Source organism: Hypanus sabinus, chromosome 3 (assembly GCF_030144855.1).
Source record: "Hypanus sabinus isolate sHypSab1 chromosome 3, sHypSab1.hap1, whole genome shotgun sequence".
In the NCBI taxonomy this organism is placed as follows: Eukaryota; Metazoa; Chordata; class Chondrichthyes; order Myliobatiformes; family Dasyatidae; genus Hypanus; species Hypanus sabinus.
The window spans coordinates 149,668,665-149,683,868 of NC_082708.1; the positions used below are offsets into that span (position 1 = coordinate 149,668,665).

General features: G+C 42.6%; 1 protein-coding gene across 1 annotated transcript; it reads right to left on the reverse strand.

Annotated features, from left to right (window-relative positions):
• Nucleotides 1-2,328: 2,328 nt before the first annotated feature.
• rpl34 (ribosomal protein L34) lies at nt 2,329-11,930 on the reverse strand. The gene is made up of 5 exons (XM_059965373.1): nt 11,858-11,930; nt 8,956-9,029; nt 7,982-8,081; nt 3,018-3,121; nt 2,329-2,462 (listed from the first exon to the last, which is right to left on the reverse strand). The coding sequence occupies exons 2-5, from the start codon at nt 9,018-9,020 to the stop codon at nt 2,378-2,380; spliced, it is 354 nt and encodes a 117-aa protein (XP_059821356.1). The 5' UTR covers nt 9,021-9,029; nt 11,858-11,930; the 3' UTR covers nt 2,329-2,377.
• Nucleotides 11,931-15,204: the final 3,274 nt, after the last annotated feature.

Below are 15,204 nucleotides of genomic sequence, written 5' to 3' on the forward strand. Positions count from 1 at the left end.
GTGGTTGAGTTTTACACTTGGAACATTTGTTTGAGCTTGGCCTCAATTTTTTTTTTAATAAGTGTGAGCTGTTCATGTTAACTTTGGATGCTCAAAGAGTAAATACATTTGAAACTTTGAATACCAGTCCTCATCAAGGGATCAGAAGTGGAAAGGGTGTGCAGTTTCAAATGCCTGAGCCCAACAATTACAAAGAAAGCACATCAGTGGCTGTATTTCATCAAGAATTTGAGGAGAAAGGTTATCAAAGAAACTTCCTACAAATGCACTACACAAAACATTTAACTAGTCGCATTGTCTGGCACAGGATCAGAAAAAGCTGCAGATGTTGCAAATTCACTCAGCCTCGATTTTCCCTCTCACAGCGCTGCTGCAAAACAAACTTCACGTCGTATCCAGTGCTATTAAAACTGATTCTGATCTTAACTGGGTAAGTGGGCTAAGGAATGCTGGCAAATGGAGTTAATTCACATTTTGGGAGGACAAATGAGGGCAAAAATTGAAGTGCAATACACAACAAAAAGCTGGAGGGACTCAGCAGGCCAGGCAGCATCAATGGGTAAAAATAATCAATGTTTCAGGCTGAAACCCCTTGGCAGGACTGGGGGATAAAAAGCTGAGTAGATTTAAAAGGTGGAGGGGAGAGAGAAATAACAGGTTTAAGGTGGACCCTGGAGGGGTATGAAGTAAAGAGCTGGGAAGTTGATTGGTGAAGGAGACAGAAGACAGTGGAAGAAAGAAAAAAGGGGGGAAGGAGCACCAAAGGGAGGTGATGGGTGAGCAATAAGCTAAGGCATTAATGAAGTTTGAAAAATTGATGTTCATAACATTAGGTTGGAGGCTACCCAATTGGAATACAAGGTGTTGTTCTTCCAACCTGAGTGTGGCCTCATCACAACAGTGGAGGTGGCTATGGATGGAGACTGGGAGATCAGGTCTCACCGATGTACAGGAGGCCACACCAGGAGCACCAAACATAGTAAATGACCCCAACAGACTCTCAGGTGAAGTATTCATACTCACCTGGAAGGGCTGTTTAGGGCCCTGAATGCTGAGTTCCTACAGCATTTTGTGTATTGCTCGGATTTCCAACATCTGCAGAAATTTCAGTGAATGGCAGGACCCCAGAGAATGGACAACAAAAGGACCAGTCGTCATGGTAGCTTAACAGGGTGGTGAAGGTGGCTTTTTGGCACACTGCCCTTCAGCAGTTAGGAGTATGGAAGTTGGGATATTGCACTTGTATAAAGATTTGAAGCCACATTTGGAATATTGTGTTCGGTTTTGGTTACCCTGCTGTAAGAAAGATGCTGTTAGGCTGGGAAAAATTGCAGAGATTGATGAGAACGTTGCTGGACTTGGACATTGTTGAACAAGTTCAGACTTTCACTAAGGTCTGATATATAAAAAGATGAGGGTGATGGGCATGGTCTTCTAAGGATTAGGGTGAGAGGCGAGGGATTTAATGGGAACCTGAGGGGCAGTGAGGATATGGAATGAGCTACCGGAAAAAGTGTTTATGACTGATACTTAAACAGTTAAAAAGGTTGTTTTATAGGTACATGGATAGGAAAAGTTTAGGGACATCAGCCAAACAGGCTACCTTAGATTGAGAACCTTGGTCAGCATATATCAGATGGCTGGGGGTCCTGTTTCCCCCATTAATTTACCTTGTAATCTATTAGATTTCCATTACCTGCATACTAGGGAGTAGTTTTGTGGCTAATCCATCCACTGACCCACACACCTTTAAAGACATAGCAGGAAATATAAGTTGTCACACTCTGTAGACCATACAGGTTAGGACAAGTGTGAAAAACAAGCTTTCTGGATTGAATGACGTCATTAAAAATTTGTGTAAACTTTCAGTCAAAAAGAGTGCCTGCGACTATTTAAGGTAACTATTATTGGACATAAATATTAAAGTAAAAACTGCAAATTCTGTATTTTTCAGTATAAAGCTCATAGTAGGCACATTGAGCAGGTGCCACACAGTTCCTGCATTTTGAAAGGATAAACTACAAATCAGATTAAGAAAACATCTCTTGAGTGAAATCTCAAGGATCAGGTTACAATTCTACTTGCAAGTACTGATAATCATTTATGTCCATTCCAAACTGTAGAAAAGATCCTTCCTCGCCAAGGCAATAAGCAAATTTCAACATAAAGCTGGTGGATCAGAATACTAGGATCAGGAAGGATCAAAGTCAAAGGGCCAAATAAATATTAATTACAGGGCAAGCTTTATACCCCCTAAAGCATTTGTGGAATTGACTTTGTGGTCACAACCATCTACATTTTGGAGGAAGAATAAAATTCTCAAACAAGTGAGTTCCAATTAATTTTTTACTTTCATACGCATACAAAATGACATGATTCACTTTGACTTCTGGCTCTGTGCTTGTGCCTTCAGCACCTTCACCACTATCTTCTGTTCCTCAATAAGGAATGCACGCTTAATTCTGAAATTTAAAAAAAATGCACATTAGATTAAGTTTTATAGCCAAAGGCTTAAAAACTCAGACACCAATCACACATCCCACTCTCAGGCTGTGATGGGACACAAGCTTTGGCACTGCGTCAGGTTTTGGGTCAACACACAAGGTTGGCTGCCACTTTCTTTTCCTTTTGCAGTGGAGTCAATCCACAGACAACACATTGATCAAAACAAGTAACCCTGGAACCAATTAACTGCACGCTTCTGGGGCAAGTGACTTTACCATGAACATACGACCATTTGGGTTTAAAACTCATGATCACCAATAGCTTAATATACCAATTAGTCATCTAGTAAACTACCTGAGGCACCTCCACTGTAAACTGACAGCGACCCTATAGTTTTTTTACTACTGGGTAATCATGAACTCCACAAGTTAGAGCACCCGACTACACTACACCAATGCCTCAGTGAGTTACTGATGGGAAAACCATACTTTTACCACCCCCTACATAGTTTCACACCTGACAGGGATGCTCAATAAAGCAGTGGACAAGAAACAAGTCACTTTGGAGTTTACCTGTCACGCACACACTTGGCACACATCGAACCACCATAGGCTCTACTGACGTGTTTCTTGGTCTTCGATAATCTCATTAGGACCTTGGGTCGAACAGCCCGAATCTATAAAAATTTAAGAGGAAGCAGTTAATGTGTGCTTTCTGCCAACATTCTGAACAGAGAATAATCACTAGGTTTAAAATCAATTTATACTAAGTAGGATATAAACCATTTATCAAAAGATTTAAACTAGGCGGCATAGAAATGCAGTAGTTCGCACATCGCTTTACAGCCCCAGCAATCTGAATGGTATTCAATCACTGCTGCTGCCTGTAAGGAGTTTGTACCTTCTTCCGTGACTGTCTGGGTTCCTCCCATATTCCAAAGATGCAGTTTGGGTTAGTGAATTGTGGGCAAACTACGCTGGGACCGGAAGTGAGCTACCCAGCTGAATCTTGCTGATGCTAATGACACATTTCATGTTTTGATGTATATGTGGCATGGCAAGGCTAATCTTTTTAAAAAAAATCATCTATGGAAGAATCACTGAAATGAAACTAGGAATAGGTGATCTAATGCCTTACAGCTAGGTTCTAAGTTAAACCTAAAAAAACCAAAGGCTGCATGGGTCCTCACTGTTGCAGCAGAGTTTAATACAAACTCAAGGAACAACTTCCACTTTACAGCTTTCCAGGTCTTCCAAAGTTCAACCACTTTGGATAGCCTTTTTGACTTGCATATTTTGATTACAAAGCAGATAATTACAGTTAATTATTCTGTTTCTTTTCACATCGCTTCCGAACCAGTTTTAGTAATGTCACTAATCCAACACCCCATTTTAATCTGCACTATTGTCCCTTGCGTCATTCTCTCTCACTCAACTTCCTCCTCTGCAATTTGCATTTCATCCAATCTTGTTTTCAGCTCTGCTCCAAGATAACTAACCTGAAACGTTAACTCCCAAAATGCCAACAAATTTGCTAACCATTCTGGTGTATTTTTTGTTCCATACAAAAGATGTGTAAAATGTGTTTTGTTGGTCCAAATCTATCTTTTATTTAGAACAGATTATGTAGCAAATAAAAACAATCCTCACTGGGAAATATTACCCATTCTGATGACAGTAGTTATGCCTGATGAGCATGTTTCCAAGTTCATGGCAGTCAAACTACATTAGTTAGACTCTCAGCGAGCTACAGATTATTCCTGGGCTATGAACACCATCTCATGGATATTCTCAGATACAAATAAGCTCTCAATATTAAATTTATAATTCTGACATATGTACATACATCCAAATAGCAGAACTAGTTTCTTCTCTCATTTCACATTTAGTGATTTTTTATTCTTCTCAGTCTTAAGTGCATGTGGTGCCATTCATCACAATATTGTGGAGGTATAGTTAGCTTATCAGTTGAGTTTTGTGTATTTCTGATTTACAAATTGACTAAAAAATGCTAAAATTAGAATGCCTAAAAATGGAACAGTTTGGTACCTGGAAATGGCCCACAGTTGTCCCAGGAGTATGTAAAGTGGAAAATTAAAGTACTCCTTCATATAGTGTGACTGCACTTCACAAACAAGACAAAAACAAACCCTCCAAATATAGATATAGGATTTGCTGTGCCTGTGCTGAATGCCAAAGATATTATCAGTATTTTGGAATTGAAGTACTGACCAGTTTTTCCTCAATATTTTTACAGCATTTGAGCAAGTTGAGGAAATGTATATTTGCCAGAGTTAAGCTGGATGCACAAACAAAATTGCATTCTGCAGACTTTTACTGCAATTAAAAGGAAGTCCCAAATGACAGGTGGTAAATATTCTAAACCAGACATGGGATCTATAAAAGACAGCTTCCCATTCGTTTTCATCTTTTAAATGTTACTTCAGGGCTTTGTTTGTAACAAATCCCTAGTGGTTATATATTGTGGCGACCCACTTTCTGCACAGGCGAACCGGCTCACAAGTAGCCAGCACGTGGGGGGGGGGGGGGGGACTTTGGTAATGCACCTCTGACGTCATTTCCGCCCGGAGAGGGCGGGCACTAGGGATTAAATGCCAGCGCTGCTAAGTTTGAATAAACTAGTCTCGAAACGATTTACCAACTGTGTGTCGTTATTTCAGTGCTGTGTGTAGCACATCGCCACAACATTTCATTTTCATTCTAACAGCAGACACAATGGTGTTCAAGAGGTATTTAGACATGTGAACATGCAGAGAATGGATCATGTATGGGCATTTTTAATGGCAATTATCAGCACTTGATTTTTACACGCTTTTTAATGTACACCATTAATCTCAGTCCATAGGTGGACATACAAGGGAATTGAAGGGAATACAGAAATTGAGGGATTGCTCTCACAAGAACATTAAGTTGCAACCATACCAACATGAGTACAATCAGTAGGGATAGGCAGCAACACCTCAATACCGGTACCCAAAAAGGCTCCCTAACTTTACTCCTTATGCATTATCAATTCTGTGGCCAGATTCTGCTCCAACTCCATTTGTCAGTTTATAGAGGACACCACCAGAATGGCCCAACTCTCAAACAAGCCACAGCACAGGAAGGAGACAAAGTCTAGCACCATGGTATCATAACATTTCCCTCAATATCAACAGAACCAAAGAGCTGGTCATGACTTCAGGAAGCAACGGTTATTACAGCTCATGGCATCGGGGTTCAATGCTGGCATCCTCCGTACGCCCTTTTCCCTCCCACAGTCCAAAGAAGTACCAGAAAGGTTAAGTGTTCATTGTAAATTGTCCAGTGATTAGGTTAGGGTTAAATTCGGGTTGTCAGGCGTTGCTGGGCAGTGCCGCTCAGAAGGTCAGAGGTCTTATTCTGCACTCTATCTCTGAATAAAATAAAATGAGCAGGGTGGAGCCAACAGCCCATGGCCTCATCAATGGTGCTGACCTGGAGATGCTTGAGAGCTCCAAGATCCTCGGTCCCGATCCCATTACATAGACACCATAACCTAGAAAGCACAGCAGTGCCTCTAATTCCTCAGGAAGCCAAGGAACCTTGGCATGCCCCTGTTGACTCCCACCAACTCCTACATATCTTGGTATGGCAACTGTTCTTCCCAAGACGACATGCAACTGCAGGATTGTGGACATAGTATGCCGTGAAAGCCAGCCTCTCCACACTTCTCGGTGCCTCAGTAAAGCAGCTAACACAAAAACCCCCTCAGAGATTCTCTCTTCTTCCAAATGCAGAAAAGCCTGAATGTACCATCAGACTTAAGGACAGCTGCTATCCCACCGTGATATGTCTATTGAATGCACCTCTTCTACAACAAGATAGACTCGATCTCCATCTACCTCGTTTTGGACTTGCACCTTATTATCCTGCACTTTCTCAGTAACTAACACTACATTGTCCACTCTGTTTCTGCTTTTCCCTGCATTACTTCAATATATTGCTGCAATTAATTGATCTGTATGGATGGCATGCAAAACAAAGGTTTGCACTGTACCTTGGTACATGTGACAATTACTAACAGCTATCTTTCAACAAGAATAAAACTTTCTCCTACTCCGCAAATGAACCTGATAATTGAGGTCAGACCAATGCAATTCACATAAACAAGCCTGAACACTCGTTGAATTATGCCAACTCCAGCAGTGAGACATGCTTCAGATTTACACCTCAATTCCATCTAATTTGCAATGTGCACCCTATATCATTAGGACTGAAAATGTCACTCTGTTGAATTTGAAGTTTCAGTAATCCACAATACAATGTGGTCAGCAGTAAAATGCACATTATGGCAAACCGTCCAGGCAAGACTGAAGCTTTACGTCTACAACTTCAAAAGGGCTTATAAATTATCATCACTAACAAACCAAGCACAGGAGGTGGAGGAGCTTAGGAGATTTAATGGCGACTCCTTTGCTTGCATCTTCGGAAGCAGCTCTATTTCCATCTTTAATATCTCTATTTTCCCTTTCAGCATTCTTTTGAAGACCCTGATCTGGAGTTACATGCTGACTTTGGTTCTCTGCGGGAATGGGACCCGCTCTCGGGGTTTCACGATTGGCCTTTATTCATCACACCAAGGGCTCGGCCCACCTTCAGAGGGCCTAGATCTCATGGCCCTGGAGGCGGGCAGATCAAAGGTCAGTGTCCAGGCAAGAGATCAGTGTGTTGTGGGAAATGGAAGATCTGAGGCTGTGTGCCCAGAGATCCAAACTCTTTGGACACAGAGCTCAGCAAAAGCGACGCAACTGATTTTTAACATCATAAACCAGTGAGTTGTTTGTTATGTCTCCCCTCTCGCTGAGAAATGGAGATTACACTTTCTCCCTTATTAGGGAGAGGGAGGGAGGGAGAGAGAGAGAGGGAGTGCGCGCACGCCTGTGGTATGCTGACTACTGGGTGAACAAGTAGTTTTCGCAATATCGCAAGTCGGTGTCTTTGTTGTTGCTTTGCTCACGCTTATGTAGTTTATGAGTGAGTTCAGTGGCACAGCCGATTCGTTTTGGCAGGTGGGATCGTTGCTTGCTGCTGCTTATGCACGGGAGGGAGGGGAGCTGGGGGCGGTGACTTTGATATTCTAACATTTAACTGTCATTCATTCTTTGGGGGCACTCCTGTTTTCCGTGGACAGTTGCAAAAAAAAGCATTTCAGGATGTATATTGTATACATTTCTAACATTAAATGTTCCTTTGAAACAGGAATATATATATAAAATTTCCCTATACATTTAAAGGCTACATAATTTAAAAAATCTACTAAATATCTTCTCCAGTTCTACAGAATAGCCATGATGCATGAAGTCTCTTGCCTTCACTAAAGTCAGAAAGACCGTAAGATCAGAAAACCATGAAATAAATCCATGTTTGCTGATCTTTTCTTTGACGAACAGCTCGGACTGCACAACACAGTGGTTGCTGAGGCCTATCCAGCAAGCAGGCAGCTACTGACAGCCACAAGGGGCACGAAACAGCAAGTACATTTTAAAATGACTTACACCACGCAGTCTTCCAGGACAGATTCCACATGCGGACTTCGGTGCCTTGCCGACTTTCTTCGTGTACAGGAACACAATGCGGTTTCCAGGTGTCCGGGAGCTTCACAAATTAAAAAATATATAGTTTTTCAGAAAATTAATTGTAAGTGTTTTTTTTGGGGGGGGGATGCGCTTTCAATTGTAATCATAGACAATGCAGCACAGAAACTGGCTCTTTGACCAAACTTGTCCATGTCAACCTAGGTCCTAACTGAACTGGTGTCATTTACCTGTGTCTGCCTGATATCCCCCTGAATGATTCCTATTCCTGTGACTGTCCAAATGCCTTTTAACTGTACCCATCCATTCCACAAAGTCAACACCCATTGTGAAAAAGTTGCCCAGCCCATCAGATCCCTTTTAATCTGTATGGAACTCACCGCTTGCATCACTTACACCAAGCAACTTCAACTGATTCTTCTCACTTCTGACAAATCAAAGGTGTATTCATGGGCACCTGCATGCTCGTCTTTCTGTGAACAGTCCCCATATCTGATATAACTACTCCACAACTGTTACACTGACAACTACAATAGTGCCTGTGCAGAAGTCTTCAACTTTATCTACTCCAGCAGCTGCGTGTGCCCCTTACATTTTAAATTTATATCTTCTAATTTTGTACTTCCAATATACTACAGGATGATCAGATTAAGGGTTGCAGGAATGAGTTTAATGAAAGACACCCATTTTTGCTGGAGCAGCTCAGAAGTCAACCCAGCAGAGGTGATGTCAGGAAACAGTTCTTCACACAACTGGCAAAGGATATTGGGACCTTTCTCCCACAGAACACCAGAGAGAGGTTAAATGAGAGGCTCAGAATAGAAAGCAATTTAGATTAGAGAAATAGAACCAGGATAGTACAGGTCCATTATCATTTATCTGAAAGGAATAGATGTGCTGAATAGCATATCCTTCCTCTTATCTGCCGTACTTACAGTCTTTTCTTGTTGGAGGTGGTGTTGTAGGACAACCTACGGCGGTATGTCAGACGCTGAACCATTTTTTAAATCTGTAAAAAGAATAAAAAAGTATATCTAATAGACAGTCTTGAAGATGCAGATTCAGATTTGTCAATAGAATGTTTAAATCTGTGGAGATAACGAGCTGATGTATAAGACTAGATATCGATGAATATCAGATTCAGCCCTTGGAATCCCAGCACTTATAGCTTGATTTGTGAACTACCTTCATAAACTAAATTTAATTTCTATGCTGGAGGAAAATAACCTAGCTCAAATTTCCCAGTAATCTATTAGATTTTAAGGAAATACTCATTCATATAGCACCTGAATGTGTCAAAACTATTCAAGATTCTTCTCAGCAGGACCAATGTAATTTGACATGAGCTTAAATAAAGAAATATTATCAAATAGCATTTAAGGAGCACCTTGAAGAACACAAGAAATTAGAATAAGATTGCAAAGCCTACGGCTTTAGTCTCAGTTGCTGAAAACATGGAAGAACAGGAACATACAAAGACCCTTTGAGCTTGCAGAATAAGGCAAGAGTAAGGCCAATCAGGGAACATTGTAAAACACAGAATGAAAATTGTGATAAGAAAACCTGTTCCTACAAACTGGAGAATCTGCCCATTTTCCACTCAAACACTGTGACAGTATACCAGGACTTCAGACTGTCAGCAGCAAGCAGTTGTAAACGGCAGACGGCTGCAACACTCAGGAACCATTTTCTTTAGTGTGACTATCTTGGATGTGCTCTTCGTGCTTTGGGTTGTGTATGACTGTTGGTACTGTATTTTGCACCTTGGCCTTGGAATAATGCTGTTTCATTTGGTCGTGTTTGTGGATATTTATGTATAGTTGAATGACAATTAAACTTGAACTTCAGGTCTAAACTAAGGTAAAACCAACAGTTTCACGCCACACTTTTTGCCCAAGATGATTCTCGATTGAAAAACAACAGCTGTTCTAACAAACAAGTATTCAATAGTACAGGGGAAAAAAAAACAGAAAATGCTGGAAACTCGACAGATCAGACTGTATCTGTGGAAAGAGAAATAACTTAGACATTTAACCACCTCTCCACGGATAATGCCTAACCCCTCCGTGTTTCCAGAAATCTTTCACTCTATTGTGACATAAGAGACCGCAGATGCTGGACTCTGGAGCAACAAAAAAGGAGCAGGAAGAACTCAGTGGGAGGGCTAGGAGAACTTGCAGAGCAAAATGGAATTTTTGGGTAAAGACCCTTCCTCTGAACCAGATGAAAGGTGTTGATTAGAAATGTCAACTTGTGGCGATCCATTTCCTGGCGCATCCGAACCGACTCACAATTAGATAGCCTACGGGGGTTTGCGAGCACAGAGCTTTGGAGCCTCTGCGCCATGGGGGGCCGGTTGAGGGAGGCTTAAAAGTGAGGCTGAAGTTTTCGAATAAAGTTTTTTCCTTCGACTGCAGTTACCGACTCCGTGTCATAATTTTAGCGCTGCGTGTAGCACACCGCTACAAACTGTCCATTTCCCTCTACAGATGACACTGAGTTCACGTAGCATCTTCTTTATTTTGATGTATCTGCTGGTTTTCTTGATTTTCAAGTACCCCATCGTCCTGTCTCCTCTCCCAACACCATCTGTACATCTACTTGGATGCTTCACAACTTGATATGGTGATTGCCCAGAGTTGTAGACACAGCTCAGTCCATCATGAAAGCCAGCCTTCCTTCCGTGGACTTTTCTACATTGCCCTGCCACACAAGGGCGTTGCAGTCGTGTAGTGCTTAGCACAATGCTATTATAGCTTGGGGTGGAGTTCAAAGGTCAATCCCAGTGTCCCCTGTAAGGACTCTGTACACCCTCCTCACAGAATGCGTGGATTTTCTCTAAAGATGTATCAGGTTGGCTAATTGGTCATTGTAATTTGTCCCATGAATAAGTTAGGGTTAAATTAGGATAGTCAGGGTTTGACTCGAAGGGCCTATTCTGCGCTATATCTCAAAACAGCCAACACAATGAAAATCCCCCTCACCCCGACATTCTCTCCTCTTCCTTTCCATTATACTTTACAGAAGCTTGACAACATGCACCACTAAAGCACAGCTTCTACCCTGACATTATACATTTGAAGAGTTCTTTATTTATAGATGACTTAACTTCACAATGTAAAGGTACATGCAACCCCTCTGCTTGACTGCTTTCTCAGTAACAGCTGCATGATATTCTGCACAGTCATTACATTTCCCTTGCACTACTTCAATTGTAAAGTTATCTGTACTGCAACCATGCAAAACAAGGTTGCTCATGTGTGATAATAAAAGCATTCGGAGCCCAGGTTAAAGGCTCAGGCATAAAAAAAAGGGTAATATAACAATAATGTGGGAGCGTGGAAAAACTTTTTAGATGGTATCTGACTGGGAACCCATCGCCTATGAGGGTGTACCAAGATTATCAATAAGGAAATTGAATCACTGGTCAGATTAGTCCTTCCTCTTCGGATCCTGCTGTGCTACAACTCAACGTTTGTAAATAATTCATAAAACTTAATTAATGAACCAATTAAACCACCGTCCCTAAGTACCGACAGCCCTAGCCCAGACGGATACGCCACAGTCCGGCCCCCAATCCCACAACCAGCTAACTATTACGCCCAGGCCCAAAGCCGAGAGGGTGGTTAGTGCTGACTTCCCCGGCGCTGGGCTTTCGCTCCGGCCGGCGGGCATCAGAGACGGAGACGTTGACAATATACATCCCGGAGGAACTCTCCCGCTCGGGGTAACACCACTCGGCAGAGGCTCCATCGATCCATCGGACCGCGGCCGCCGATGGCACCGGATTGTCGCAAGAACATTCGCAGGCAGGGCGCCGCTTCACCAGAACCATACCTGCAGCCGGCGTCACCGGAAAAGGAAGGAGGAAGCCGCTCGGGGTGGAAGGTCAAATGGAGCCAAGAACCGGACGTGACGTGCGGGCTGAGCGGGGTTAAACGGAGAGGCTTCGGTCCTGTGCGCTGGAACCGTGGGAAACTCCATCAGTTTAAAGCACGAAACAGTGCAATGTGGACAAGAAGCCGCTCATTCCAATGAGGATTTTCCGCGGTCAACTAAACTGAATGCACACAGAAGTGTCGGCGGTGCGTGCTAATCGGCTTATCATTGTCACATGCACTGAGGTTCCGGAAAACACTAAAGCATCCGAACACTGATCATTCTGTACCGAAACGGACCTTGTAATTTTTGCTCTAATTGTGTTCTTCCCTGTAAAATGTGTATACTTCATTCATGATTTTTCTTGTGAACGCTACTTCTCTAAAGTAAATCTGTGATTCTGCAAGACAGATTCAGATTTATATTTACTGAACTAAAATATGTGAAAACTTTAATTGTTCAGTTTTTATGTCACTGTGTACACGTGTACTTAAGCTTATAATAAGATCTACTCTTGACCTGGTGATGTCCCTGCACCTTATTGTTGCCTGTACTGCACTTTCCCCGTAATTGTAACACATTATTCTGTAATTGTTTTCCCGTGTACTTCCTCAATATACTGTTGTAATGAAATGATCGGCGGATGGCATGCAAAACAAAGTACCTCACTATCTCGATAACCTGTGGCATGGTAGTGTAGTGTTACAGCTCGGGCGTAATCGGAGCTCAATGCCGGCATTCTCCGTTTGCACATCCTCACGTGCAATGTGTGGTTCCCTCCCAGTGCTCTCTCCTCCTCCCAGTCCACAGACCTATGGGTTAGTCGGTTCGTTGGTCACTGTAAATTGTCGCACGATTAGGCTAGGCTTAAATCAGGGGTTACTGGCTCAGGGGGAGGGAAGGGCTGATTTGCGCTGTCTTTCTAAATCAAGAAAACCGGTCTACCACTTTCATCTCGACATTTAGAGTCCAAACATAAGTATATTGTGGGAGTACAAAGGGATATATCTGGAGGATGGAGTGGATATTTCTGGTGGAGGACGGAGTGGATATTTCTGAAGGATAGAGTGGATATTTCAGGAAGATGGAGTGGATATTTTTGGTGGTGGCTGGAGTGGATATTTCTGGAGGATGGAGTGGATATTTCTGATGGGTGGGTAGATATTTCTGGAGGACAGAGTGGATATTTCTGGAGGATGGAGTGGATATTTCTGGTGAAGGACGGAGTGGATACTTCTGGAAGATGGAGTGGATACTTCTGGTGGTGGTTGGAGTGGATATTTCTGGAGGATGCAGTCGATATTTCTGGTGGAGGATGGAGTAGATATTTCTGGTGGAGGATGGAGTGGATATTTCTGGTGGAGGATGGAGTGGATATTTCTGATGGAGGATGGAGTGGATATTTCTGGAGGGTGGAGTGGATATTTCTGGAAGATGGAGTGGATATTTCTGGAGGGTGGAGTGGATATTTCTGGAAGATGGAGTGGATATTTCTGAAGGATGGAGTGGATATTTCTGGAGGATGGAGTGGATATTTCTGGAGGATGGAGTGGATATTTCTAGTGGAGAATGGAGGATATTTCTGGAGGATGGAGTGGATATTTCTGGAAGATGGACTGGATATTTCTGGAAGATGGACTGGATATTTCTGGAAGATGGAGTGGATATTTCTGAAGGATGGAGTGGATATTTCTGGAGGATGCAGTGGATATTTCTGGTGGAGGATGCAGTGGATATTTCTGGTGGAGGACGGAGTGGATATTTCTGGTGGAGGACGGAGTGTATATTTCTGAAGGATGGAGTGTATATTTCTGAAGGATGGAGTGGATATTTCTGGAAGATGGAGTGGGTATTTCTGATGGGTGGGTAGATTTTTCTGATGTGTGGGTAGATATTTCTGGAAGATGGAGTGGATATTTCTGGAGGATGCAGTCGATATTTCTGGTGGAGGATGCAGTGGATTTTTCTGGTGGAGGATAGAGTGGATATTTCTGGTGGAGGATAGAGTGGATATTTCTGGTGGAGGATAGAGTGGATATTACTGGTGGAGGATGGAGTGGATATTACTGGTGGAGGATGGAGTGGATATTTCTGGAGGATGGAGTGAATATTTTGAAGGATGGAGTGGATATTTCTGGAAGATGGAGTGGATATTTCTGAAGGATAGAGTGGATATTTCAGGAAGATGGAGTGGATATTTCAGGAAGATGGAGTGGATATTTCTGGTGGATAGAGTGGATATTTCTGGAGGATGCAGTGGATATTTCTGGTTGAGGATGCCGTGGATATTTCTGGTGGAGGATGGAGTAGATATTTCTGATGGAGGATGGAGTGGATATTTCTGATGGGTGGGTAGATATTTCTGGAAGATGGAGTGGATATTTCTGGTGGAGGATGGAGTGGATATTTTTGAAGGATGGAGTGGATATTTCTGGAAGATGGAGTGGATATTTCTGAAGGATAGAGTGGATATTTCAGGAAGATGGAGTGGATATTTCTGGTGGAGGATGGAGTGGATATTTCTGGAAGATGGAGTGGATATTTCTGAAGGATAGAGTGGATATTTCAGGAAGATGGAGTGGATATTTCTGGTGGAGGATGGAGTGGATATTTCTGATGGGTGGGTAGATATTTCTGGAAGATGGAGTGGATATTTCTGGTGGTGGTTGGAGTGGATATTTCTGGAGGATGCAGTGGATATTTCTGGTGGAGGATGCAGTGGATATTTCTGGTTGAGGATGCCGTGGATATTTCTGGTGGAGGATGGAGTAGATATTTCTGATGGGTGGGTAGATATTTCTGGAAGATGGAGTGGATATTTCTGGTGGTGGTTGGAGTGGATATATCTGGAGGATGGAGTGGATATTTCTGGTGGAGGATGGTGGATATTTCTGGTGGAGGATGGAGTGGATATTTCTGGTGGAGGATGGAGTGGATATTTCTGGTGGAGGATGGAGTGGATATTTCTGATGGGTGGGTAGATATTTCTGGAAGATGGAGTGGATATTTCTGGTGGTGGTTGGAGTGGATATTTCTGGAGGATGCAGTGGATATTTCTGGTTGAGGATGCCGTGGATATTTCTGGTGGAGGATGGAGTAGATATTTCTGATGGAGGATGGAGTAGATATTTCTGGTGGAGGATGGAGTAGATATTTCTGGTGGAGGATGGAGTAGATATTTCTGGAGGATGGAGTGGATATTTCTGGTGGAGGATGGAGTGGATATTTCTGGAGGATGGAGTGGATATTTCTGAAGGATGGAGTGGATATTTCTGGAGGATGGAGTGGATATTTCTGGAGGATGG